Below are 27231 nucleotides of genomic sequence, written 5' to 3' on the forward strand. Positions count from 1 at the left end.
TACCTTATTATGTCACTTACATCAATCTAAAGTATGATGCAAATGAACTTATCTATGAAACAGAAATTGACTCACAGACATAGAGAACGGACTTGTGATTGCCAAGGGGGAAGGGAGGTGGAGAAGAGGATTGGAAGTTTGGGGTTAGCAGATGCGAGTCAGATCAGTCATATCTGACTCTTTGTGACCCCAGGGACTATATAGCCTGCCTGGCTCCTCTGCCAATGGAGTTCTCCAGCCAGAATACTGGAGTGGGTAGCCATTCCCTTCTCCAGGGGATCTTCCCAACTCAGGGATCGAACCCAGGTTTCCCACATTTCAGGTGGATTCTTTACTGTTTGAGCCACAAGGGAAGCCCAAGCAGATGCAAACTATTATATGCGGAATATGGATAAACAAGGTCCTACTGTATAGCCCAGGGGACTATATATATGCAGACTGGATAACAAGGTCCTACTGTATAGCCCCGAGAATGATATATATGCAGCCTGGATAACAAGGTCCTACCGTATAGCCCAGGGGACTGTATATATGCAGCCTGGATAACAAGGTCCTACCGTATAGCCCAGGGGACTGTATATATGCAGCCTGGATAACAAGGTCCTACCGTATAGCCCAGGGGACTGTATATATGCAGCCTGGATAACAAGGTCCTACCGTATAGCCCAGGGGACTGTATATATGCAGCCTGGATAACAAGGTCCTACCGTATAGCCCAGGGGACTGTATATATGCAGCCTGGATAACAAGGTCCTACCGTATAGCCCAGGGGACTGTATATATGCAGCCTGGATAACAAGGTCCTACCGTATAGCCCAGGGGACTGTATATATGCAGCCTGGATAACAAGGTCCTACCGTATAGCCCAGGGGACTGTATATATGCAGCCTGGATAACAAGGTCCTACCGTATAGCCCAGGGGACTGTATATATGCAGCCTGGATAACAAGGTCCTACCGTATAGCCCAGGGGACTGTATATATGCAGCCTGGATAACAAGGTCCTACCGTATAGCCCAGGGGACTATATATATGCAGACTGGATAACAAGGTCCTACCGTATAGCCCAGGGGACTATATATATGCAGACTGGATAACAAGGTCCTACCGTATAGCCCAGGGGACTATATATATGCAGACTGGATAACAAGGTCCTACCGTATAGCCCAGGGGACTATATTCAATATGCTGTGATAAACCATAATGGGAAAGAATATGAAAAAGAATGTATATATATGTATAACTGAATCACTTTACTGTACAGCAGAAATCAATAATTGTTAAATCAATTATATTTCAATAAAATACATTTTTTTAAAAACAGGGACAAAGTATGTTCTCTAACCACAGTGTAATGATATTAGAAATTAATAACAAAGAAATCTTGGAAATTCACAAATATGTAGAAATTAATACACTCCTAAGTAACCAATGGCTCAAAGAAATAACAAGAAAATTAGAAAATACTGAGATGAATGAAAACACAATGAAGACATAATTTATCAAAACTTATGGATGCAGCTAAAGCAGTGCTTAGAAGAAAACTTTTACCTGTAAAGTATAAAAAAGAAGAAAGATATCAAATCCATAACCTGAACTTCCACTTTGAAACTAAAAAACAAAGAGCAAACTAAACCCAAAGCAAGCAGAGGGAAAGAAATAATACAGATTAGAAAAGGAATGAATGAAATAGAGAACAGAAAAATAATAGAGAAACTAAAAGTTGATTACTGAAACGATCAATAAAGTGACAAAACTTTAGTTAGACTGATCAAGGATAAAAGAGAAGACTCAAGTTGGTACAATTGAAAATGAAAGAAGGAACATTGCTACCAACCTTCAAGATGTAAAAAGGATTGTAAAGGAATACCATGGTCACCTATATGCCAATAAATCAGACAACTCAGATGAAATGGACAAATTTCTAGAAAGACACAAAATACAAAAACTGACCAAAGAAGAAAAAATCTGAATTAGACCAGTAACAATTAACGAGGTTAAATTAGTAATTAAAAACAACTCCCCACACAGGGAAGCTTGGGTCAAATGGGTCTACTGATGAATTTTACCAAACATTTAAAACATAAAAATTCCAACTGGTCTCAAACTCTTCATAAAAACAGAAGAGGAGGGGCGTCGCTGGTGGTCCAGTGACTCGCACTTCCACGGCAGGCGGCACAGGCCTGATCCCTGGTCAAGGAGACAGACCCCACGTGACGCAAGTAAGAGTCCGCTTGCCACAACTAAACATCCTGCATGCTGCAACTAGAAGATCCTGCATGCCTGGCATAGATAGACAGATAAATAATGCCTCCCCTGGTGGCCCAGTGGTCAAGAACCCCCCTGCCAGTGCAGGGACATGGGTTCAATTCCTGGTCCGGGAAGATTCCACACGCTGTAGGGCAACTAAGCCCGTGTGCCACGACTCCTGCGACTGAGCTCGAGAGCTGATGCTCTGCAACAAGAGAAGTCCGGGCACCAAAACTAGAGGGGAGCTCCTGCTCTTTACAACCAGAGAAAGTCCATGCACAGCAACAAAGACAGTGCAACCAAAAATAAATAATATTTTAAAATAGATATTTTTAAAAAACCCAAAACACAAAAAATAGAAGAAGAGGGAACACTTCCCAACTTATTCTATGAGACCATGGAATTCCCTAAACCAATGATGCTCCCATTTAAAAAATAAATTTAAAATGTAATATTATAAAAACAATAGCTAACTATTCTTTAACATCTGCTATTTCAAAGGCAAAAAACAAAACAAAAACCCCCAAAACTACAAAACATTGCTGAAAAAAATTAAAGATTTAAATGGAAAGACATCCAAGTTCACAGATTATAAGACTTAATATTGTGAAGATGGCAATACTCCCCAAATTGATCTTCAGATTTAACTGCAATCTCCACCAAAATTTCAGGTGCCTTCTTTGCAGAAGTTATGTTCATAAAACTCACATGAAAATTTAAGGAACTCCACATAGCCAAAACAATCTTGAAGAACAGGACTGGATTTCAAATCGTACTTATGGATTTCAAAGCTTGCTACAAAGCTACAATATTAAGACATTGTGATACTAATGTAAGTATACAGACCAATGAAACAGAACTGAATCCAGAAATTAACCTTCACTATTATCATCTTTCAATAAGGTTACCAAGATGATTCAATGGGAATTGTCGTTTCAACAAATGATGCTAAGTCAAAAGGATATCTACAAGCAAAACAATGAAGTTTGACTCCCACTTCATACCATACATAAAAATTAACTCCCATTGGATCAAAGACCTAAAGGTAAAACTATAAAACTCTTAGAAGGAAACATAAGTATAAGTCTTCTTGGCCTTAAATGAGGCAATGATTTGTTAGACACAATATCAAGAGCACAAGTAACAAAAGGAAAAAAAAGATAAATTGGAATCCATCAAAATTAAAGGCCATTGTGTTGTAAAGGACACCATCAAGAATGTGAAATGACAATCCACAGAATGGGAGAAAATATTTGCAAATCATATATCTAATAAGGAACTTGTATCTAGAATATACAAAGAAGTTTTACAACTCAATAATAAAATGACAATGCAAGTTTCAATGGGTGAAAGATCTGAACAGACATTTCTCTAAAGAAAAAAGACAAATTGCTAATATGCCCCTGAAAAGATGCTCCACATTGTTAACTATCAGGAAATGCAAATCAAAACCACAATGAGATGCCACTTCATAGTCGCCAGGAAGGCTACAGTCAAAAAGATGGAAAACAGGGCATCACTGGTGGTCCAGTGGTTAAGAATCCACCTGCCAGTGCAGAGGACACAGGTTCAGTCCCTGGTCTGGGAAGATTCCACGTGCCGAGGAGCAACTAAGCCACCGCTACTGACCCAGCAACCTAGGACCCAAGGGCCACAGTCATTGCCCCGCCTCCCGCAGCTACTGAAGCCCGCCACAAGAGGAGCCGCCTCCGTGAGGAGACCGCGTACTGCTACGATGCGTGGCCAAAAATAAAACAAAATTCATTAATTAATTTTTAAAAAGATGAAGGAACAAGTGTCGATGAGGATGTGGAGAAATTCAAACTCTCACCCACCACTTGTGGGATTATATAATAAAACAATCGGACTTTTCAGAAAAAGTCTGGCAATTAAATATAGAATTTAATGACAGTCTGGCAATCTAAAAATATTAAAGTCTGGCAATTTAATACAGAATTACCATATGATCCAGCAATTCTATTCCTTGGTATATACCGAAAGAAAAAAACCACACAAAAACCTGTTGACATATGTTAAAAGCACTGTTGTTCATAATAGCCAAAAAGTGCAAACAACCCAAGTGTTCACCAACTGATGAATGAATCGATAGAATGTGGAATGTTGTTTGGCAATAAAATGTAAAGCAGTGCGGGTACACGCTACACACAGATGACTCTTGAACACATGATAAATGAAAGAAGCCAGATACAAAAGTTCACGCATTACACACATCCCATCTACAGAGTCACAGAGGAGAGGGCGTCTGGAGCGGTGGATGGGGTGGGGAGTGGAGGTGGAATAGAAAGCAGCTGCTCAGGCGTAGCGGATTTCTTCCAGGGTGATGACAACGGTCCACAATGGACTGTGCTGATGGCTGCACACCTCTGGATACATGAAAAAGCCACTGAAATACACCCTGAATTGTGTGCTAGGTGACTTACATCTCCATAAATGTGTTATTTTAAAAAATAAAGAGAGCAAAACTTCCCACTGAGATGAGAGAAAAGTGTCATCATTAAGATAAACCAAAAGCAAGGAAGGAGAGAAAAAGTGGAACAAAGGAAAGCATAAAATAAAATGTTAGACATAAGTCCAAATATATACACACACATATATAAATGGCTAAAAATGTTTTAAATACAAGTGCATGCTATTTGGAGACACACTTAAGAATATAGAAAAGGTAAAAACAAAAGGATGAAAAAAATCAGTGAACATAACTCAATGAAAGCCATTACAACTGTATTACTACCACACCAGAGACTTAAAATAAAAAAATTACTAAGAGGTCAATTCATAATGTGAAAACATTCAATTTATGAGGAATAATCATTTCAATTGTGCGTAATTCTTTATCTTCCTTGTCTGTCTCTCCCAAAGAGACGAGGCATTTTTGTCTCATGTTCTCTTGAAATATCTCTAGCAACTAGAACAGTTCCTGGCACATAGAAGCACTTAATAAACATTTGCTGAATAAATTGATATCTAGCCCCAAGATACAAAAAGCAACAGCTGACAGAATAATGACGAGTAAATTGAAAGAATAATAAGTAAAAACAGACAAATCCATAATTATAGTGGGAGACAGATCAGTAAGGATACAAAAGATTTGAACAGCATGACCTAAAAGACATACAGAAAACATCGTGCCTCCCAGCAGGGGACATGTTCTTTTCAAACACAAAGAACCATTCATAGACACTGACATACACTGTACTGTACCTGTCTCACCAAATCTGAAAGGACTCTAATGGTATAACCATGAAAGTCTATGTAATTATGATATATAGATATATATATATAAGATAATCAGGGAAACTTGAAATGATTGACTATTTGGTGATAAGAAATGATGGTTAATTTTTTTAGTGTGATATAGTACTGTGGTTGTATTTTTAAAAGAGCTCTAGTCTTTTAGGGATAACACAGAAATATTTAAGGATGAAATGAGATGATGCCTGCAATCTGCTTTCAAATAAGCTGGGAGTCGAAGTATAGTGCATGGAGGTGGGCAAGGGGATAGATGAAACGAGACTGGCCATATTGGTTGAAGCCAGATGATACATAGGGAAGTCACTGGACAATTCTGTTTTTATGTTTCTCATTTTCTGTAACAGAAAGTTTTTACAGACAATCTTTAAATATATATCACCTGCACCCAGCAATTATACTTTCAAGATACAGTTACACGTATATGTATGTATAATAGAATTATCTTCTGTAATGACAAAAAGTAGGAGGGAAATGAGTTTAAGCATACAGTAACGGTGACAAAATGATAGAACATTCATACGATGGAATATTATGGAAACATGAAAACAAAGAATAAAGTTCTAGATGTACTGCCCCTGAAAGGTCGCTAAGAATTTTTGTCCAGATGTATAAAAATAAGGTGGTACAAAGAATTTTTAACATACTGCGCATTGTATGTTTAAAAAAGGGGGGGGAACAGGAAATAAAAATCTCTAATCACAACTGCTTTTAAACACACAAAGAAAGGCTGGAAGGCTACAGAATGATACGAGCAGGATTACTGGGTGCTGGGGGAGGGCATGATGGAAAATGAGCTGGTGGCAGGTAAGTTTGGGAGGGGAAACTTTTATAGCACACCTTTATAGTTTCTGGGTTTTGAGTTATGGGAGAGTATTATCAATTTGAAAATTAGATTAAAAACTTAAAATAGCCTCATAAAACTAACATATTTGGAGTTACTGGAGAGAAATCTCTAAGAGATGCAGAAGAGGAAAAGATGGAAATGTGTTAAGTGCCCAAGAAATTAGGGGAGGAAAGCAGATTAAAGCTGAAAACAGTAGAAGGAAGGAAAAGAACGATTAGCCTGGAAATAAATACAATGGAAAACAAATATGATACAGAAGCTCAACAGAGCTGAAACTAGTTCTTGGAAAAGTCTAATAAAACTGACCAGCCTCCCGAGACTGACCAGGAACAAAATCTGTTGCTGCTGTCTAGTCACTCAGTCATGTCCAACTCTTTGAGACCCTATGGACTGTTGCCTGCCAGGCTCCTCTGTCCATGGGATTCTGCCATTTCCATTTCCAGGGGATCTTCCCCACCCAGGGACTGAATCTGCATCTCCTGCTTGGCAGGTGGATTCTTTACCACTGAGCCACTTGGGAAGCCCCATACTTCCTTTAGCATTTTTCAAACTCATTATACTCCAGGGATTTCCCTAAGTATGCATTCTGGTGTGATATACTCTAATAGCTGTTTTATGGACAAAGGATTTCCACATTCATAATTCATAAGGTCTCTCCTCTGTGTGAATTCTCAGGTGTACTCCAAGAGCTGAATTTTGGGTAAAAGCCTTCCCACATTCACTACACTCACAGGGTTTCTCTCCTGTGTGAATTCTCTGGTGTGCACTAAGATGTGACTTCTGGGGAGCAGGTCTTCCCACCCTCACTGCATTTTTAGAATTTTACACCTATGTGAATTCTCTGATGTACTCTAAGGACAGAATTACATGCAAAAGGAATAACCTGAAAAAAGGAACCTAATTACTGATGCTACAACAGTTAGAACTGAACATGGAACAACAGACTGGTTCCAAATAGGAAAAGGAGTACATCAAGGCTGTATATTGTCACCCTGATTATTTAACTTACATGCAGAGTACATCACGAGAAACGCTGGGCTGGATGAGGCACAAGCTGGAATCAAGATTGCTGGGAGAAATATCAATAACCTCAGATATGCAGATGACATCACCGTTATGGCAGAAAGTGAGGAACTAAAGAGCCTCTTGATGAAAGTGAAAGAGGACAGTGGAAAAGTTGGCTTAAAGCTCAACATTCAGAAAACTAAGATCATGGCATCTGCTCCCATCACTTCATGGCAAATAGATGGGGAAACAGTGGAAACAGTGGCTGACTTTATTTTGGAGGACTCCAAAATCACTGCAGATGGTGACTGCAGCCATGAAATTAAAAGACACTTACTCCTTGAAAGGAAAGTTATAACCAACCTAGACAGCATATTAAAAAGCAGAGACATCACTTTGCCAACAAAGGTCCGTCTAGTCAAGGCTATGTTTTTTCCAGTAGTCATGTATGGATGTGAGTTGGACTATAAAGAAAGGTGAGTGCAGAAGAATTGATGCTTTTGAACTGTGGTGTTGGAGAAGACTCTTGAGAGTCCCTTGGACTGCAAGGAGATCCAACCAGTCCATCCTAAAGGAGATCAGCCCTGGGTGTTCATTGGAGGGACTGACGTTGAAGCTGAAACTCCAATAGTTTGGCCATCTGATGAGAAGAGCTGACTCATTTGAAAAGACCCTGATGCTGGGAAAGATTGAGGGCAGGAGGAGAAGGGGACGACAGAGGATGAGATGGTTGGATGGCATCACCAACTCAGTGGACAAGGATTTGGGTGAACTCCAGGAGTTGGTGAGGGACAGGGAGGCCTGGCATGCTGCAGTTCATGGGGTCGCAAAGAGTCGGACATGACTGAGCGACTGAACTGAACTGAACTGACAGAGATGAGAACAGAAGGCAACTTTATACCAAGAAATCAGAAAAATGAGACAAACTACACAGATTCCTAGAAAATACACTAAAACTGACCCAAGTAGAAATTAAAAAACTTTGAATATTCCTAAAACTAGTAAAATAAATGAATCATAAGTAAAAATCTTCTTACAAAGAAAACCTAGACCAGATGATTTTCTAGGTGAATTCAAGCAAACATGTAAGAATAAAAAATTACAGTCTTACACAATCTTCAGAATATAGTAAAAGTGAACATTTTTTTACTGATTTTTTGAAGCTAGCTTAACCTTGTCAAGGCATGATAAGGACAGTACTGGAAGGAAAAACTAAGTCAGTCTCTCTTAGGAGATATTTACAAGATCCTTAAAGACATCACAAACTGAGTCCAACAAGATAAAAAAAGGATACTCAAAGATAATACATGTGAACTTCCCTGGTGGTCCAGTGGTTGAGAATCCACCCACCAACACAGGGACAGGGGTTTGAGTCCTGGTCCGGGAAGATTCCACCTGCCCTGGGGCAACTGGGCCTGTGCTCCATGACTAGAGAGTCGCCCTGACTCGTCGAAACTAGAGAAGAGCCAGCATGCAGCAACAAAGACCCAGTGCGTCCAGAAATAACTAACTAATAGTATTTTTTAAAAGATATTTTTAAAACTAGATGCATCTGAGGAAAGCTAAATTGGTTTAACATTAGAAAATCGATAAATAACTTAATGTCGAATCCCAGATAGAACAAACTGGTGGTTATCAGTGGGGAGATGAAAGCGGCCGAGCGATACAGGGGCAGAGGATTAAGAGGTACAAACTATAATGTATAAAATAAACCACAAGGATATCCTGAACAACACAGGGAATAGAGCCAATATTTTATAATAACTATACATGGAGCATAACCTTTAAAAATTGTGAATCATTATACTGTACACTATAATTTACATAATTCATAATCAACTGTACTTCAATTAAAAAATTTTGGGGGGGTTGGGAGGGAGGCTCAAGAGGTAGGGGATTTATACACATATATAGCTGATTCGCTTTGCTTCACAGCATAAATTAACACTGTAAAGCAATTATATTCCAATTAATTTTTAAAAATTTTTTAAAAATTAGAGCAAAAAAAAGTATCTCTGAGTGTAGAAAAGAAGCTAGCAATGGTTGCCTTTCTATGGGGATAGAAACAGAGCGATGAGGGGAAAGTGTGCTAAGACTTTTCTCCGTACACTTTGTAAAGCATTTCTATATTAGAGCTACGAAAATTCATATCTATCCAAAAATTAAATATGAGATTTTCTAAGTGTGAAAAAAATCCAAGAAGTCAGAAAGAGAACAGAACTTAAAGGAAAAAGAAGGAAATAAATGATAAAATAATGAAGATGTTCCCCTGCATGGATCACTGCCTTGTCATGGCAAAGGGGCCTGTGTAACTTGGACACACCATGAGCCGATCCACGCAGGGCCCCCCAAGGGCACAGGTCATAGTGAGAGTTCTGACAAAATGTGCTCCGCTAGAGAAGGAAACGGCAACTCATTCCAGTATTCTTGCCTGGAGAACCTCATGGACAGGATGAAAAGGCAGAAAGATACAACACCGGAAGATGAGCCTTCCCCCAGGTCGGAAGGTGTCCAATACGCTACTGGGGAAGAGCAGAGAGCAATGAGCAATAGCTCCAGAAGAAGGAAGCAGCTGGGCCAAACTGGGAATGACGCTCAGCTGTGGATGTCTCTGGTGCTGAGAGTCAAATCTGATGCTGTAAAGAACAATAGTGCATACGGATCTGGAATGTTAGGTCCATGAATCAAGGTAAACTGGATGTGGTCTAGCATGAGACAGCAAAATTGAGCACTGATGTCTTAGGTATCAGTGAACTAATATGGGCAGGAATGGAAGAATTTAATTCTGATGATACAGATGACCACTGTATCTACTAACTACTGTGGGGAGGAATTCCTAGAAGAACTGGAGTAGTCCTCATAATTAACACGGAGTCTGAAGTGCAATACTTGGGTGTGGTCTTAAAAACAACAGAATAATCTCGGTTCATTTCCAAGGCAAATCATTCAACATCACAGTAATTCAAGCCAATGCACCAACCAATGACGCAAAAGAAGCTGAAGTTGACTGGTTCTAAGAAGACCTACCACACCTTCTAGAACCAACACCAAAAAAGATGTCTTTTTCATCATAGGGGATTGGCATGCAAAAGGAAGGTAAGAGATACCTGGAATAACAGGCAAGTTTGGCCTTGGAGTACAAAGTGAAGCAGGGTTAAAGCTAACAGAGTTTTGTCAAGAGAACATGCTGGTCACAGCAAATAACCTTTTCCGACAACACAAGACTCTACACATGGACATTGCCAGATGGTCAATACTGAAATCAGACTGATTATGTTCTTCGCAGCCAAAGACGGAGAAGCTCTCTATACAGTCAGCAAAAACAAAATCTGGAGCTGACTGTGGCTCACATCATGAGCTCCTTATTGCAAAATTCAGGCTTAAACTGAAGAAAGTAGGGAAAACCACTAAGCCATTCAGTATGACCTAAATCAAATCCCTTGTGATTTTACAGTGGAAGTGACAAATAGATTCAAGAAATTACACCTGGTAAGAGAGCCTGAAGAACTATGGACGGAGGTTTGCAACACTGTATAGGAGGTGGTGACCAAAACCATCCTGAGAAAAAGAAATGCGAGAAGGGAGAGTGGTGTCTGAGGAGGCTTTACAGACAGCTGAGGAAAGAAGAGGAGGGAAAGGCAAGGGAGAAAGGGAAATTTATACCCAACTGCATGCAGACAATAGCTGTGAAGAGAAGTGAAAAACAAAGGAGAGAAGGAAAGATAGTCCCATGTGAATGCAGAGTTCCAAAGAATAGCAAGGTGAGGAAGAAAGCCTTCCTTGATGATCAGTGCAAAGAAATAGAGGAAAACAATAGAATGGGAAAGACTAGAGATCTCTCCAAGAAAATTAGAGATACCAAGGAATATTTCAAGCAAAGGTGGGCACAATAAAGGACAGAAACGGTACGGACCTAACAGAAGCAGAAGATATTAACAAGAGGTGACAAGAATACACAGAAGAACTGTACAAAAAAGATCTTAATGACCCAGATAACCACGATGCTGTGATCACTCACCTAGAGCCAGACATCCTGGAATGTGAAGTCAAGAGGGCCTTAGGAAGCATCACCACGAACAAAGCTACTGGAGGTGATGGAATTCCAGTTGAGCTATTTCAAATCCTGAAAGATGATGCTGTGAAAGTGCTGCACTCAATATGTCAGCAAATTTGGAAAACTCAGCAGTGGCCACAGGACTGGAAAAGGTCAGTTTTCATTCCAATGCCAAAGAATGCTCAAACTACTGCACAACTGCACTCATCTCACGCACTAGTAAAGTAATGCTCAAAATTCTCCAAGCCAGGCTTCAACAATACATGAACTGTGAACTTCCAGATGCTCAAGCTGGTTTTAGAAAAGGCAGAAGAACCAGAGATCAAATTGCCAACATCCTCTGGATCATCGAAAAAGCAAGAGAGTTCCAGGAAAACATCTATTTCTGCTTTACTGACTATGCCAAAGCCTTTCACTGTGTGGATCACAACTGTGGAAAATTCTGAAAGAGAAGGGAATACCAGACCACCTGACCTGCCTCTTGAGAAAACTGTATGCAGGTCAGGAAGCAACAGTTAGAACTGGACATGGAACAACACACTGGTTCCAAATAGGAAAAGGAGTACGTCAAGGCTATATATTATCATCCTGCTTATTTAACTTATATGCAGAGTGCATCATGAGAAATGGTGGGCTGGATAAAAAGCACAAACTGGAATCAAGATTGCTGGGAGAAATATCAATAACCTCAGATATGCAGATGACTCCACCCTTATGGCAGAAAGTGAAGAAGAACTAAAGAGCCTCTTGATGAAAGTGAAAGAGGACAGTGAAAAAGTTGGCTTAAAGCTCAACATTCAGAAAACTAAGATCATGGCATCTGCTCCCATCACTTCATGGCAAATAGATGGGGAAACAGTGGAAACAGTGGCTGACTTTATTTTGGGGGACTCCAAAATCACTGCAGATGGTGACTGCAGCCATGAAATTAAAAGATGCTTACTCCTTGGAAGGAAAGTTATAACCAACCTAGACAGCATATTAAAAAGCAGAGACATCACTTTGCCAACAAAGGTCCGTCTAGTCAAGGCTATGTTTTTTCCAGTAGTCATGTATGGATGTGAGTTGGACTATAAAGAAAGGTGAGTGCAGAAGAATTGATGCTTTTGAACTGTGGTGTTGGAGAAGACTCTTGAGAGTCCCTTGGACTGCAAGGAGATCCAACCAATCCATCCTAAAGGAGATCAGCCCTGGGTGTTCATTGGAGGGACTGACGTTGAAGCTGAAACTCCAATAGTTTGGCCATCTGATGAGAAGAGCTGACTCATTTGAAAAGACCCTGATGCTGGGAAAGATTGAGGGCAGGAGGAGAAGGGGACAATGGAGGATGAGATGGTTGGATGGCATCACCAACTCAGTGGACATGGGTTTGGGTAAACTCCAGAGCTGGTGATGGACAGGGAGGCCTGGCGTGCTGCAGTCCATGGGGTGGCAAAGAGTCAGACATGACTGAGTGACTGAACTGAAGTGAACTGAATGCAGACTTGCAACAGTAGCAAGGAGACATAAGAAGGCCTTCTTAAATGAACAGTGTAAAGAAACAGAGGAAAACAACTGTGGGAAAAACCAGAGATCTCTTCAAGAAAACTGGAGATATCAAGGGAACATTTTATGCAAGGACAGGCACAATAAAAGACAGAAATGGTAAGGACCTAATAGAAGCAGAAGAGATTAAGAAGAGGTGGCAAGAATACACAGAAGAACTATATGAAAAAGATCTTAATGACCCAGATAACCACGATGGTATGGTCACCAACCTAGAGCCAGACATCCCAGACTGTGAAGTCAAGAGGGCCTTAGGAAGCATCACTATGAACAAAGCCAGTGGAGGTGACGGCATTTCAGTTGAGCATTTCAAATCCTAAAAGATGATGCTGTTGAAGTGTTGCACTCAGTATGTCAGCAAATTTGGAAAACGGCAGTGGCCAAAGGACTGGAAAAGGTCAGTTTTCATTCCAGTGCTAAAGAAGGGCAATGCCAAAGAATGTTCTAATTACCATACAATTGTGCTCATTTCATGTGCTAGCATATGCTCAAAATCCTTCCATCTAGGCTTCAGCAGTATGTGAACCAAGAATTTACAGAAGCATAAGCTGGGTTTTGGAGAGGCAGGGGAACCAGAGGTCAAATCGGCAACATTTGCTGGGCCGTGGAGAAAGCAAGGGAGTTCCATAAGAACATCTGCTTCTGCTTCGATGACCGCATAAAGCCTCTCACTGCGTGGGTCACAGCAGACTGTGGAAGACTCTTAGAGAGATGGGATACCAGACTGCCTGACCTGTCTCCTGAGAAACCTCTATGTGGGCCAAGAAGTAACAGTTAGAACCAGACATACAACAACTGGCTGGGTCTTAATTGGGAAAGGAGTACAAGGCTGTATATTGTCACCTTGCTTATTTAACTTATATGCAGAGTGAATCACGCAAAATGCTGGGTTGGATGAATCATAAGCTGGAATCAAGACTGCCGGAAGAAATATCAACAATGTCAGACATGCAGATGACACCACTCTAGCAGCAGAAAGCGGACAGGAAGTGAGGGTGAAATAGGACAGTGCAAAAGCTGGCTTGAAACTCAACATTAAAAACCACTAAGACCATGGCATCCCGTCCCATCACTTCATGGCAAACAGATGGGGGAGAAAATGGAAGCAGTGACAGACTTTACTTTCCTGGGCTCCAAAATCACTGCAGACAGTGACTGAAGCCATGAAATTAAAAGACGTTTGCTCCTTGGAAGAAAAGCTATGACTGACTTAGACAGTGTCTTAAAAAGCGGAGACATCACTTTGCCAACAAAGGCCTGGATAATCAAAGCTATGGTTTTTCCAGTGGTCATGTATGGATGTGAGAGTTGGACCATAAAGAAGGCTCAACGCCAAAGAATCGATGCTTCCGAATTGTGGTGCTGGAGGAGACTCTTGAGAATCTCTTGGAGTGCAAGGAGATCAAACCAGTCAGTCCTAAAGGAAATCAACCCTGAATATTCACTGGAATGACTGTTGCTGAAACTGAAGCTCCAATATTCTGGCCACCTGATAGAAGAGCTGACTCATTGGAAAAGACCCTGATGCTGGGAAAGATTGAGGGCAGAAGTGGGAGACAGGGAATGAAGTGGGTGGACGGCAACACCGACTCAATGGACATGAATTTGAGCAAATTCTGGGAGATAGTGGAAGACAGAGAAGCTTGGCATGCTGCAGTCCATGGGGTCACAAAGAGTCAGACACAGCTTAGTGAAGAAAAACAACAACAAAAGGAAGATGTTAATGAAATCGTAATCAGTGTAACAGTTATTGAACATTGTCGATGTGCTTACTGCTACTGCATTGCACACTTAAAAATTGTTCAGATGGAAACTTTTAATGTCTGTTTTACTATAACTTAAAAAACAATAATTAAAAATAAATGAAGAATGCCTTTATGTTTAAAAGACACTGAAAAAATGGGCAATGCACCAAATTTACCAATAACATCTGCATTCCCCATAACCCGGTGATTCTAGCAGTTATTTCCCTGGAGAAACTCTTCCCATTCACAGTGTGGTCCACATGCCAGCACTGTGTCAGAGCAGCAGAGCTGAAGCCCGACTGCTCCTCAATAGACGATGGGTAAGTAACCAATGAAACACGATGCAGCCATTAAAACCACTGAGCCGGATCTCCACGTCACGCCACAGAATGGTACATGCCTCCATTAGTGGGAAAGCAGGACCATGCTGACGCACAACTTTAAAACACAAAACTACACGTACTGCCTGTGACGTGCGTGGCACTAATAAAAGTACAAAGCAGCCACAGAGATGGTTCTGGTTGTTTCTGGAGACAAGACGAAGAAATGAGATGGTGGGCTTTAACTGTACCATTAGCATTTTATTCCTTTTATTAAAAAAAAAAAAGAAAACAGATCCAAAGCAAATATGGCAAAATGTTAAACATCTGTTTAACTTGTCTATGACATTATTTCCTGTATGTCTGAAATGTTTCATAATTAAACATTTTAGTGGAAAAAAATCTCAGATCTTTCTGAAATCCTATTTAATATAAGAATGGAGATAGGGATCCAAATTTATTTACTTCCAGATGGCTAACCCACTGTTCCCAGACTCCACAGAAAATACACTTTTACCAAACTCTGTGCACACTGCTCCCACCAAGGAGGCATCTGGAAGATGGAACATCACCAGGCCGGCCCTGGAGTCGGGAATTCACTGATTCACTAAAGCTATTAACTTGGGGGCCCATCAAAAGCTGAAAATGAGAAGCAGCCATATAGGAATACCATCAATTTTCTGCCACCAAAACCTCCAGACTCCCCAGAATATATGCTGCCTTTGTTTTCTAGTTACAGTAATAGCTCCCTACTCAGACCCCAGCCCTGCCCACACTCTGTTCTCATGCCTTCTCCTGTACCTCAGCCTACCCTCCTTCCTCCGAAGTCCACCCGGCATGTAAACCTGCTCCTGCCTTAACACGTGAAACGACAAGCACCAAGTCCCACCCTCCCAAGCCCACACCCGTCCCCTTCGAATCCAGACTTCTTCAAAGACTTCCACTTCCTCACCATGGTCCTCAACAGCTCAGCTTCACCAGCCCACGGAAACAGATCTGCAGGAACCCTCCAATGACCTCCGGCACTGAGTCCAACCAAGGACGGGTCAGGGGAGACTGGGAACAGAGGACTTACCAATTTTCCCATCCCTATCATCTGAATTTTTATTTCTGTGTTTCTGTGTTGCTTTTATTAAAATAACAATTCCTCTGATCGCTCACAAGCAGTTTTTAATTCCCCACTTCCTTGAGGGCTCAGACGCAGCCACCACCACCGGCCAGTTCCTTCTCGAGACAAGTCCTCCCTAGGCTCTGTGTCAGCACAGCCTCCTTTCTGGCCCCTTCTTCTTGGCAGAGACCCCTTCTGCCCAGGCTTTCAATGACGGCTTCCGTGAGCTCTGTCCCACTTTTCTCACAATACCCTGTCTCTTTGGGTGGGATTTTATCCATACCACAGCTTCAATTATAACCAGTAGGTTGATGGATCCGAGCACTCTGGGTTCAATTTAGATCCCTCTCCTGAGCTGCGAACCCAGAGATCCCACAGCCCCCTCATATATCTACATGGATGCCTACAGCCACTAAAATCATCCTATTCAAAACCAAAACCAACATTTTCCTTTACCAAACCTACTGCTCTTCCCACTATACCCATCCTGGAAACAGAAACCACCATCTATCCAGTTGTTCAAGCCAGAGACCTGGGAATCTCACTCCGTTAATTTTGCCCCTTGAATCTCTCAAATAATTTAAATGTCTTCATCCCTGGGCCACCTTGTTTTCTCACCTGGATCACCACAACCACCTCCTCCCCGGTCTCCCAATCATTTGCTTCGCTCCAGCCAGAGAACGTCGACATTGTAGGAATCAGCGAACTAAGATGGACTGGAACAGGGGAATTTAACTCAGATGACCATTATATCTACTACTGTGGGCAGGAATCCCTTAGAAGAAATGGAGTGGCCATCATGGTCAACAAAAGAGTCCGAAATGCAGTACTTGGATGTGATCTCAAAAAACAATAGAATGATCTCTGTTCGTTTCCAAGGTAAACCATTCAATATCACGGTAATCCAAGTATATGTCCTGACCAGTAACACTGAAGAAGCTGAAGTTGAATGGTTCTATGAAGACCTACAAGATCTTCTAGAACTAATACCCCAAAAAGAATGTCCTTTTCATATAGGGGACTGGAATGCAAAAGTAGAAACTCAAGAAACACCTGGAGTAACAGGCAAATTTGGCCTTGGAGTATAGAATGAAGCAGGGCAAAGGCTATAGAGTTCTGCCAAGAGAACGCACCGGTCATAGCAAACACCCTCTTCCAACAACACAAGAGAAGACTCTACACATGGACATCACCAGATGGTCAAGACTGAAATCAGACTGATTATATGCTTTGCAGTCAAAGATGGAGAAGCTCTATACAGTCAGCAAAAAACAAGAGCAGGAGCTCACTGTGACTCAGATCATGAACTCCTTATTGCCAAATTCAGGTTTAAATTGAAGAAAGTGGGGAAAACCACTAGACCATTCAGGTATGACCTAAATCAAATCCCTTATGATTACATAGTGGAAGTGAGAAATAGATTTAAGGGGCCAGATCTGATAGACAGAGTGCTTGATGAACTATGGATGGAGATTCATGACATTGTACAGGAGATAGGAATCAAGACCATCCCCAAGAAAAAGAAATGCAAAAAAGCAAAATGGCTGTCTGAGGAGGCCTTATAAATAGCTGTGAAAAGAAGAGAAGCCAAAAGCAAAGGAGAAAAGGAAAGATATACCCATTTGAATGCACAGTTCCAAAGAATAGCAAGGAGAGATAAGAAAGCCTTCCTCAGCGATCAATGCAAAGAAATAGAGGGAAACAACAGAATGGGAAAGACTAGAGAACTCTTCAAGAAAATCAGAGATACCAAGGGAACATTTCATGCAAAGATGGGCACAATAAAGGACAGAAATGGTATGGACCTAACAGAGCAGAAGATATTAAGAAGAGGTGGCAAGAATACACAGAAGAACTGTACAAAAAAGATCTTCATGACCCAGATAATCATGATGGTATAATCACTCACACTCACCTAGAGCCAGACGTCCTGGAATGTGAAGTCAAGGGGGCCTTAGGAAGCATCACCACGAACAAAGTTAGTGGAGGTGATGGAATTCCAGTTGAGCTATTTCAAATCCTAAAAGATGATGCTGTGAATGTGCTGCACTCAATATGTCAGCAAATTTGGAAAACTCAGCAGTGGACACAGGACTGGAAAAGGTCAGTTTTCATTCCAATCCCAAAGAAAGGCAATGCCAAGGATTGTTCAAACTAGCGCACAATTGCACTCATCTCACACACTAGTAAAGTAATGCTCAAAATTCTCCAAGCCAGGCTTCAACAATACATGAACTGTGAACTTCCAGATGCTCAAGCTGGTTTAAGGCAGAGGAACCAGAGATCAAACTGCCAACATCTGCTGGATCATCGAAAAAGCAAGAGAGTTCCAGAAAAACATCTACCTCTGCTTTATTGACTATGCCAAAGCCTTCGACTGTGTGGATCTCAATAAACTGTGAAAAATTCTGAAAGAGAAGGGAATACCAGACCACCTGACCTGCCTCTTGAGAAAACTGTATGCAGGTCAGGAAGCAACAGTTAGACCTGGACATGGAACAACAGACTGGTTCCAAATAGGAAAAGGAGAATGTCAAGGCTATATATTGTCATCCTGCTTATTTAACTTATATGCAGAGTATTTCATGAGAAATGGTGGGCTGGATAAAGGACAAACCGGAATCAAGATTGCTGGGAGAAATATCAATAACCTCAGATATGCAGATGACTCCACCCTTACGGCAGAAAGTGAAGAGGAACTAAAAAGCCTCTTGATGAAAGTGAAAGAGGAGAGTGAAAAAGTTGGCTTAAAGCTCAACATTCAGAAAACTAAGATCATGGCATCCAGTCCCATCACTTCATGGCAAATAGATGGGGAAACAGTGGCTGACTTTATTTTGGGGGGCTCCAAAATCACTGCAGATGGTGATTGCAGCCATGAAATTAAAAGACACTCCTTGGAAAGAAAATTAAGACCAACCTAGACAGCATATTAAAAAGCAGAGGCATTAGTTTGTCAACAAAGGTCTGTCTAGTCAAGGCTATGGTTTTTCCAGTGGTCACGTATGGATGTGAGAGTTGGACTGTGAAGAAAGCTGAGGGCAGAAGAATTGATGCTTTTGAACTGTGGTGTTGGAGAAGACTCTTGAGAGTCCCTTGGACTGCAAGGAGATCCAACCAGTCCATCCTAAAGGAGATCAGTCCTGGGTGTTTATTGGAAGGACTGATGCTGAAGCTGAGACTCCAATACTTTGGCCACCCGATGCGAAGAGCTGACTCATTTGAAAAGACCCTGATGCTGGGAAAGATTGAGGGCAGGAGGAGAAGGGGACGACAGAGGACGAGATGGCTGGATGGCAGCACCGACTTGATGGACATGGGTTTGGGTGGACTCCGGGAGTTGGTGATGGACAGGGAGGCCTGGCGTGCTGCGGTTCGAGTCACAAAGAGTCGGACATGACTGAGCGACTGAACTGAACTGAGCCAGAGCAAGCCTTCAAAACCAACACTGAATTTGTCAGCATCTGCTCAAAAGATCAGGCTGGCAAAAAGTTCATTTGGGTTTTTCCTAGGACAGGTTATGGGAAAACCTGAATGAACTTTTTGGCCAAGCCAATACTTCATTGGTTTCCCCTCATTTCTCAGATTGTCCAAACTCCTGCACACAGGTGCAGAGCTTCGCGTGACGTGTGACTTGTCCCCTAGCGACTGCCCAGCCTCACCTCCCGTGGTTCCCCCCGGTCACTGTGCACAGCTATCCATCCCTGCCATCTCCAAGCCTTCTGAACTGAATGCACCTTCCACCTGGAACACCTCGCCTTTCCACTCCTCTGCAGCGGCTGGACAAACTCCTCACCCTTCTACTCCCGGCCCAAACGTCACCTTTCCCAGAGGTCTCCCCTGGACCTGGGTTGGTTCTTTCATTGTGTGCTCCCCTGTAAACACCGCCCCATCAGAGAGTGTGCCCACGCGCCGTGGCTGTTTGTGCGATGTCTGTCTCCTGACAGCAGGACTAGGGCTCTCAGTCAGCACTTCCTCTCCGGCTTCTATCACAGTGCTTGGCACAGGGCGTACTGTCAGCAGCCATGAGGAAAATGAAGTCTTTGCCTTCAGTTCTCAGTGTTACTGAACATACACACAAGTAAAGAAATACATAGACTACAATGAAGTAAGTGCTATAATAGATTATGTATGTGTGTGGGTGCTGTGGATTGCTGTGGTCTGAATGTCTGTGTCTCCCTAAAATTTGTAGGTAGAAATCCTAATGCCCACTGTGACAATATCAGGAGAGGGTCCTGTCAGAAATGCTTAGGTCATGAGGATGGAGCCCTCATGAATGGGATTAATGCTCTTATGAAAGAGACCCCACAGAGCTCCTTTGTGAGGATACAAGAAGTCTGTGACTGGAAGAGGGTCCTCACCCAACCTCACTGGCACCCCAATCTCAGACTTACAGCTTCCAGAACTGTGAGAAATAAATTTCGGTTGTTTATAAGCTACCTAGCCTGTGGTAGTTTGTTATAGCAGCCCAAACAGGCTAAGGTGTGGATATATGTGGACGCGGATGTGCTGATACATGAAGCTCTGAAACAACACAGTGAATGTTCCGGGCTAGCCAAGAAAGGTCACAAAAAATAAAGCGACATTTGAAATGGCTCATCATTCATTCCATTCATTCAGTGAATAACCTCTGGGCATCTACTTGGTGCCAGGCACTGTGGAAGACGCTGAGGATACAACAGAAAATAAGACAGTCAGATATTGTCCCTGACTTCCTGGAGCTTATCCTAGTGGGGACAGACAAAGAAATTAAACCCCAAAAATAAAGCTAATTTCAGGAAACGACACATGCTTTGAAGAATATAAAACTCCATAGGTGTTTACCAAGATGAAGGCGAAAGGGTGTGTGTCTGTGGGCCCACATCAGGTCTCCCTGCAGAGGTGTCACAGGGATATGTAATCTGAATCAGAGGATGGGGACAGCCGTTCAGAGGTCTCTAGGTAGGGGAAATAGACTCAGTGGTACACAAGACAGGAAGGGGACGTCCCTGGTGGTCCAGTCACAAGACTCTGTGCTCCCAGTGCGGGGGCCTGGCTTCCATCCCTGGTTGGGAAAAGCTAGATCCCACATGCCCCAACCAAGATTCAGCGCAGCCAAATAAACAAGCAGTTTTTTAAAACAAACAACAACAACAAATCAGAGGGCAGGAAGAAGAGCAGTGGGACAGAAATGCTGTAAGATTTTATATCTCTAACCCAGACCCTGTCCTGGAATTCCAGAATTAGAGAGCCAACTACCAACTGACCATCACCACTGGGATATCTACTAGGCATTTTGACCTTCATGTGTCCACACCAGCCTACTTTCCTCCTCCACACCCATTCCCTCCCACTTAACTAAATGACAATTCCATTTTTCCAGCTGCTCAAGCTAAAGGCCTTGGAATCATCGTAGACTCCCCGTCACATCCAATCCTTCAACAAACCTTACTGGCGCTATCCTCAAAATCTATCCAGAATCTGGCTGCTTCCCACCTTCTCTGCTGCTGCCACCCCAGTCTGCTCTGAAGTATTTGGGTCTTATCATTTGTGCCAGGCAGAATTGTTGAAGGCTTTCCAGAACTCGGGAGAGGAGCAACACTTGCTCGGAGTGGTGTGAGCCCACTCAGGCCAGTTCACAAGAGCCGACTGGTCAGTTTTCAGGAATGCTGCACGATGATCGACGTTACAGGGATAGCATGCATTTGGCCATGGTGAGGATATTTATACCATGGATACTGGCAGACATTACACCTGGGCTCCCCCTCCACCACCCCACCCTACCTGGGCGATCCTCGTGTCCCACACTTACCACCACACAACTGCATGTGCAAATCTGTATTACATAAAGAGAACTGTTGTGTCCTGGCTCTGCATAGGTGTATATGTTTGTGAACACACATCAGAATCACCTGAGGAACTTGGCCTACCAGACAGCTGCCTGCCTGAATTCCTTTAAGTACCATGATATCAGGTAAGAGGCTGCTGGAGGTGATGCAGGTGAGAGATGAAGGCATGAAGCATAGGAAAGAAGAGCACAGCTACGAGAGAAATATAGAAGTAGAATGAAGGAGCTTTGTTATTGACTCTGATTCCTTTCCTTTCCACCACTTCGCAGCTTGTAATCACAGGCTCATTTTTGTGATTCTTTAACCTCTGCCTTCCCCTCCCGCCTGCAGTCCATGAGGGCAGGGGCTGCATGTCTGCCCACCACTGCACCTCCAGAGCGGAGCCCAATACCGACACCAGCACGACCTCACTGCAGAGTCAGTAAGTGAAGAAAGGAGGACAAAGTGAAGCAGTAAGAGTTAGTAATGAGACTCAGGTGTCCAGCTTAGGTGACAGAAGGGAGAAACACAGATAAAAGTGTGGTTGGTCAGTAGGAATGAAATTGATACAACCACTATGGAGAACAGTATACGTGTGTGCTAAGTTGCTTCAGTCACGTCTGACTCTTTGTAACCCCATGGACTGCAGCCCACCAGGCTCCTCTGTCTATGGAATTCTCCAGGCAAGAATACTGGACTGGGTTGCCATGTCCTCCTCCAGGGGATCTTCCCAACCCAGGGATGGAATCCAAGTCTCTTACATCTCCTTCGACAGACAGGTTCTTTACCACTAGCGCCACCTGGGAAGCCCAGAGAACAGTACAGAGCTTCCTTAAAAAACTAAAACTACCGTTTGATGCAGCAATCCCACCACGGGGTATACACCCTGAGAAAACCATAATTCAAAAAGACACATGTACCCCAGTGCTCAGAGCAGCACTATTTACAGTACCCAGGACATGGAAGCAACTTAAACGTTCATCAACAGAAGAAAACATAAAGAAGATGTGGTACATGTATAAAGTGGAACATTAGCCATAGAAAGGAACAAAACTGGGTCATTTGTAGTGATGTGGATGAACCTAGATTCTGTCATACACAGTGAAGTCAGAAAGACAAAAACAAATATATTAATGTGTATATATGGAATCTAGAAAAATGGTACTGATGAACCTATTTGCAGGGCAGGAAAGAGATGCAGACATAGGAGAATGGACTTCTGGGCACAGTGGGGTAAGGAGTAGGTGGGATGAATTAACAGAGTAGCACTGACATGTATACATTTCCATGAGTAAAACAGGTAGCTAGTGGGAAGCTCCCGCATAGCGCAAGGAGCTCAGTTCGGGGCTATGTGATCATCTAGAGGAGTGGGACGTGGGGGCAGGGACACAGGAGGCTCCAGAGTGGGGGCATATATGTACACATACAGCTGATTCATGTTGTAGGAGAGCAGAACCTAACACAACACTGGAAAGCAATTATACACCAATTAAAAAAAAAAAAAACGGAAGTGCCTGTGAAAATTGAGGCAGGGACGCAAAGCTGGAAATATGAGTCTTAAACTTAGGGTCTAGAGCCTGGTAGCGGCACTCTTGACTGTACCGCACCGCCCTGCGCTCTTCCCGTAGACTCGGAGTTCTCTCTGTCGGAGTGTCAACGGCCCTCTCCCCAGACTCACCCGAACCTCGGCCTCCCGGGGCCTCCCATTGAGGTCACACTTGGACCCATTGCCATAGGTCTGGCTGTGGTAGCGTTTCAGGCGATGCTGCTTGGAGGCCTGGGGAGGACATCAGGCATGAGGGAGGGGTGTGAGAAAGACAGCAAGGAGGAAAAAAAGAGCACTCTCTCCTAAGACGAAGCCCAGAGAAACACGTCAGCTAACCCTGACCCTCCCCTTCTTGTGACAGGGCTCTCATCTGCAGCCCAGACCCCTTTCTCTCCCGGTAACACACTCCCGCCACCTTTGCTGTTTCATCATCCCAGTCGAAGGCCGATTGGTAGTAGCCGAGATAGAGGACTTCACCTTTGATCTCTGAGTCTGCAAGGGAGAGCACAGTGAAGTATGGTTACCCTGTTCTCAGAGGACTGGGAGGGAAGGGAACCGGGAGGCAGGTCACCTTCCGTGACAGGTTTCTGAGGGCTTGGGGAAAACATAGGTGGAACTCACCTTCCATATGGTACTGCTGGATGTGGCGACCATAACAGAATTCATATGTCCACCAGTCCTTGGTCTGACAGTAAAAGAAAAAAAGATCAAGTCAGGGGGATGGAGTGCAGGCACCTCTTCTTGGAACCAAAATCTCTCCTGGCCCCAAAACACACAACCACTGATTTACTTCTCATCTCCCCCTTATTCTTAATCCTCCAGATTCTTGGTGAGGAGGGCTGTCTGTCTTCTGTAACTTGGAGAGAGACCTCTATAGCCTAGTTGGTTTACTACTCTTCTCTCTCTAAATATTTTAATTTTTTTTCTTTGTAAATATCTTTTTTAATCCTTCTTTGTTGTCCATAAAGATAAGAAATCGTGATATCCTTGAAGCAGTCAGACCAGGGAAACATGGAATATCAAAGTATTAATTGAACTTCCTTGTACTGTTTTAGCTACTGTGGATACAGCTGTGAACAAGATACATTCTCTTTTAAATTCTGATTTCACAGACTTACGTTCTAGTACTAGGACTCAGACCAAAAATAAATCAACTGATAATTCAGTTAATAATTTCAGATCATGAGAAGTGCCATGATGAAAATAAAACAGGACACTGAGCAGAGAGTGACAGGGAAGGGGTGACTTAACCAGGCAAGTTTCTCTAGGGGAGTACCCCGACTGCCCCAGCCTGGCCCTCTTTAAGCACCTCAATATTGGTTTAATCTTTATTCTGAGATTGTCTATCCTAACACTCCTCTATAATCAGCAAAGCATCATCACTGGTTACAGCACTCTTTGTTTCCTTCCTGTCTGTACAATAGGCCTGCTCCTCCAATGTTCTTAACTCCGACAGATAGCCCTCATTCACAGACACACTGTGGATAGATAACTAGTTCCCAAACAGATAACTAGTTTCCATGCCCCTTCCTCTATCCCAGTTCCCTTCACCTTCAGCAGGCAGGGCGCATCTTTCATCGGGCTCAGCAACTCCGGGATCCCAGGCCCTTGGTAAGCAGGTGCCTCCTCCTCCCTTTCACGCTGGAAGTGAATAGCTCCAGCTGGCAGGCGGCATTCATAGCGCTGCTTGTACTTAGAGGAGACAATCACCACGTCCGAAGCCTGGCTCTGGGAAAGAAGCGGGGTCGGGGGACAGGGAGGCAAAGAGAGGTTGGGGATCAGGGAGGACAACGAGATCCCTCTTCACATAATGGGGAAGAGTCCAGTCCAGAGCGAGCGAGCCACCAGTCCTCCCGCGGAGCTCGGCGGGTGAGGGGAGACGGCACGCCCCCTTCTTCACGGGGAGGAGTCTGGGCGTTTCAATAAGGAACTGGGACCTAGGTTGACAGAGGGAAGCCCCACCCCTCCCAGCCCCCGGCCCCGAGGGAATGGGTCTTTGACTACGGTCCTCACGCGTCCTCATAGAGCCGCTGCTTACTCTCCCCGATTCTCCTCAGGCTTCCGCCACAGACTCCACAGCGGCCCTTCTTCCTCCACCTTCTCCTCCTTCCCTTTCTGCCCAGGACCCTCGCCCCCCTACGCCTCCTCACCTGGCCTCCCATGACAGGCAACGGCAGTATCTCGATCCCATAACGCATCTCACTCAGCTCCTCCAGGTTCAGGCTCCCGACCCCGCCGGTCAGACTTGCGGGGAACAGGAGCCCCAGAAGTAGCAGCCCCAACAGACTGGACAGCAGCGTTTCCGCCGCCATCTTTCGTTCCCCTTCTAATCCAGAACAACTCCTTCCGCCCTAAACCTGGCGGCGGCCTCATCCCGCCCCTAACGCCCCAAGGTCTTATTGGCCAAACTTTCTGTCCCTCCCACGTGCCCTATTCCCATTTGTCAACGTAGCTCTAAAGCCCACGAGGAGGTGTATCACGACAATTAGCGAAATCACTCGCTGCGCGTGATTGGTTGAAGAGGCCAACCAATCACCAATGATATCCGACCCCCTCCTCCCCTCTCCCAGTTCCAGGGAGGCGCGGTCTGCACGCCGGGCCCCGTGAAGCAGTTGGTTTGTTTTTTTTTTTTTTTCCTCTTCTAGCCCAGCTGTTGTACGCGTTTCTGATTGCTTTTAAGTCATCTTTTGTATTGTGTCTGGCCGCCGCCAAGCGGATGTTTGAGGTGGATGGGTGCGTGCACACAATACTCTTGAAAGCTACTTAATACTTGTTACAAAACAAGTAGCATTCCTCTTTTCATGTATGCATACAACTTTAGGGTGATCTGGTAATCTGTGTCAAACCTTTCTCGACGATCCTGCAGTTGTCTTCCAATAAAAATTATCCTAAAGAAATAATGGGAACTTACAGTTGAAAACTGGGAGCTAGAGAGCTGCGAGTGACGAACGTAGGCATTGTCCTCCAGGCCACGTAGGAACAAAAGGGAAAGAAGACAGCAGCAACGTTTCAGAAGCTAGAAAGCAAATGGAGGAACGGGAACTGATTAAGCAATCCTGAGAAATTGATTCCTAAACAAACATAAACAAGAGCATGACTATATCTTTGGAAAAACTTATCTGCAGACTCTGTCCCGCCCAACAGAGAAATCCCAAAGATATTTTCATCAGGGTTCTCTTAAAGAAATAAGACGAGTTAACCCTACGTTTAAGTCCTTGGCCGAGAATCCTGCACTGCAGGCAGATTCTTCTCAGTCCGAGCCAGCGGGGAAGCCCTCGCGTCCTCGCCGGCACACAGTCTTTCCAGTCAGCTTTTTGATAGCCTCACTCCGAAATATAAGCGGACAGCCTAGGATCATAAAACATTTAAGGAATGTCTTTAATACACAAAGAAGAAAACAAAACAAGCAAGAAGAAGAAAAACAGCAACTCAGAGGGAACAAATTGCAAGGGAGAAAAAGCAACCGAAAATTAATTCAAACAAACAAAAACCCATCAGTAAGAGCCTCAGAGAAATAATATATTGTGTGCATAAAATTATAGCAGAAGCAGGGCGGAGCCAGCACCGCAGACCTGGGACCCGCGTTTGATCGCGCAGTTCTCACCGCCTGGTTTGGGCGGGCCGAGGAGGGGACCCCCAACCGCGATCCCCGTGGGGGGGGGGGGTCCCTGTCCCACGGAGGCCGCGCCTCCCTCGCCGGACCTGGAAGAAAAAAGGGCAAAGCCTGCAGACGCT

At 43.5% G+C, this 27231-nt stretch overlaps 1 protein-coding gene across 4 annotated transcripts in view; it reads right to left on the reverse strand.

Moving 5' to 3' along the window:
- Positions 1–26825, reverse strand: part of OS9 (OS9 endoplasmic reticulum lectin) — a 34568-nt gene extending 7743 nt beyond the window's left edge. Inside the window, exons 1-6 of one of the 4 annotated variants that reach the window (XM_070454700.1) lie at positions 26702–26825; positions 26408–26512; positions 25048–25224; positions 24118–24181; positions 23912–23988; positions 23629–23727 (exon numbers count right to left, since the gene is read on the reverse strand). In XM_070454700.1, the coding sequence (XP_070310801.1) occupies positions 23629–23727; positions 23912–23988; positions 24118–24181; positions 25048–25074 (267 nt within the window). In that variant the 5' untranslated portion in view covers positions 25075–25224; positions 26408–26512; positions 26702–26825. Of the gene's footprint in view, positions 1–23628; positions 23728–23911; positions 23989–24117; positions 24182–25047; positions 25225–25646; positions 26038–26407; positions 26513–26701 lie in introns of those variants that run through there. The other 3 variants (XM_070454699.1, XM_070454698.1, XM_020878451.2) reach the window with 3 other exon arrangements.
- Positions 26826–27231: the final 406 nt, after the last annotated feature.

Source organism: Odocoileus virginianus, chromosome 24, assembly GCF_023699985.2.
Source record: "Odocoileus virginianus isolate 20LAN1187 ecotype Illinois chromosome 24, Ovbor_1.2, whole genome shotgun sequence".
Lineage (NCBI taxonomy): Eukaryota > Metazoa > Chordata > Mammalia > Artiodactyla > Cervidae > Odocoileus > Odocoileus virginianus.